The sequence below is a fragment of the Chlorella variabilis genome (assembly GCF_000147415.1).
Source record: "Chlorella variabilis unplaced genomic scaffold CHLNCscaffold_135, whole genome shotgun sequence".
Classification (NCBI taxonomy): domain Eukaryota; kingdom Viridiplantae; phylum Chlorophyta; class Trebouxiophyceae; order Chlorellales; family Chlorellaceae; genus Chlorella; species Chlorella variabilis.
In genome coordinates this window covers 1-995 of record NW_005434974.1, presented here as the reverse complement: position 1 = coordinate 995, position 995 = coordinate 1, and the positions used below count along the sequence as shown (strand labels likewise).

The window sequence follows — 995 nt, the reverse complement described above, 5'->3', positions numbered from 1 at the left end:
ACGCGCCGCCCGGTGCCGCAGGCGATTGCGGCGGCGGGGGTGGCGTCGCGGCGCGGCGCGGATGACCTGATCTTTGGGGGCCAGGTCAAGGTCAACGGCAAGGTGGTGACCGAGCCGGGCACGCAGGTGGACCTGCGCAAGGACAGGGTGCGTGCCCGGGGGGCGGTGGTGGTGTGGGGAGGGTGGGCGGGTGGCGCGTGTATGGTGTCCGCGTGCCTGCTGGTGGTGCTGGGTGTGGAAGGCAGCCATGGGTGGAGGAGGGCCGGCCGACTGTAAGTACAGCCTGGCCGCCCTGCCCTGCCCCACCGCTGCCGCCGCAGGTGGCTGTGTCTGGGCGCGAGATCAGCGCCGCCGCCGTGCAGCGCAAGTACTACTTTGCGCTGAACAAGCCCAAGGGCTACATCTGCAGCAACAAGTCGGAGCACGAGGACGGCGGGGAGGGGCGCCTCGTCATCTCCCTGTTCGACGACTGGCTGGCGCGCTGGAGGCAGCGCCAGGCCCGCCCCGGCGGCGGCGGCGGCGGCCTGCCTCCGCGCCTCTTCACAGTGGGCCGCCTGGATGTCGCCTCCATCGGCCTCATCTTTGTCACCAACGACGGCGACTGGGCGCACAAGTGAGCGCGGGGCTGGCCGGCTTGGGGCCAGCGGCGGGCTGGGGGGGCAGGGGCGGGCTGCTGGCGCCCACCGCACGCGTGGCTGGCCCGCCCCCTTCCGTCCCCGCTTGCTGCACTGCTCTGCCGCGGCCTCCCCTCTCCTCCCTGCCCCGCCCTGCCCTCCCTTCCTTCACACCTCCTCCCCCTCCCCCTCCCCCCCCCCCACCCGCCGTCACCCCTGCCTCCCCGCAGGGTCATGCACCCCAGCACCGGCATCACCAAGGAGTACTCTGTCACACTGGACTGCAAGCCGCGGCAGGAGGAGCTGCAGGCGATGGCGGCGGGGTGCGACATGGGCGGCGCCTTTGTGCAGCCGCTGGCCATCATCCGGGACGACAGCGAC

General features: G+C 72.9%; 1 protein-coding gene across 1 annotated transcript; it reads left to right on the top strand.

Moving 5' to 3' along the window:
- Nucleotides 1-24: 24 nt before the first annotated feature.
- Nucleotides 25-977, top strand: CHLNCDRAFT_14498 (hypothetical protein; the record flags this gene model as incomplete). The annotated part of the gene is made up of 3 exons (XM_005842653.1): nt 25-147; nt 321-613; nt 845-977. Coding segments are annotated over 3 exons (549 nt in total), but the record flags the coding sequence as incomplete, so codon positions are not given.
- Between the last annotated feature and the right edge of the window lie 18 nt (nt 978-995).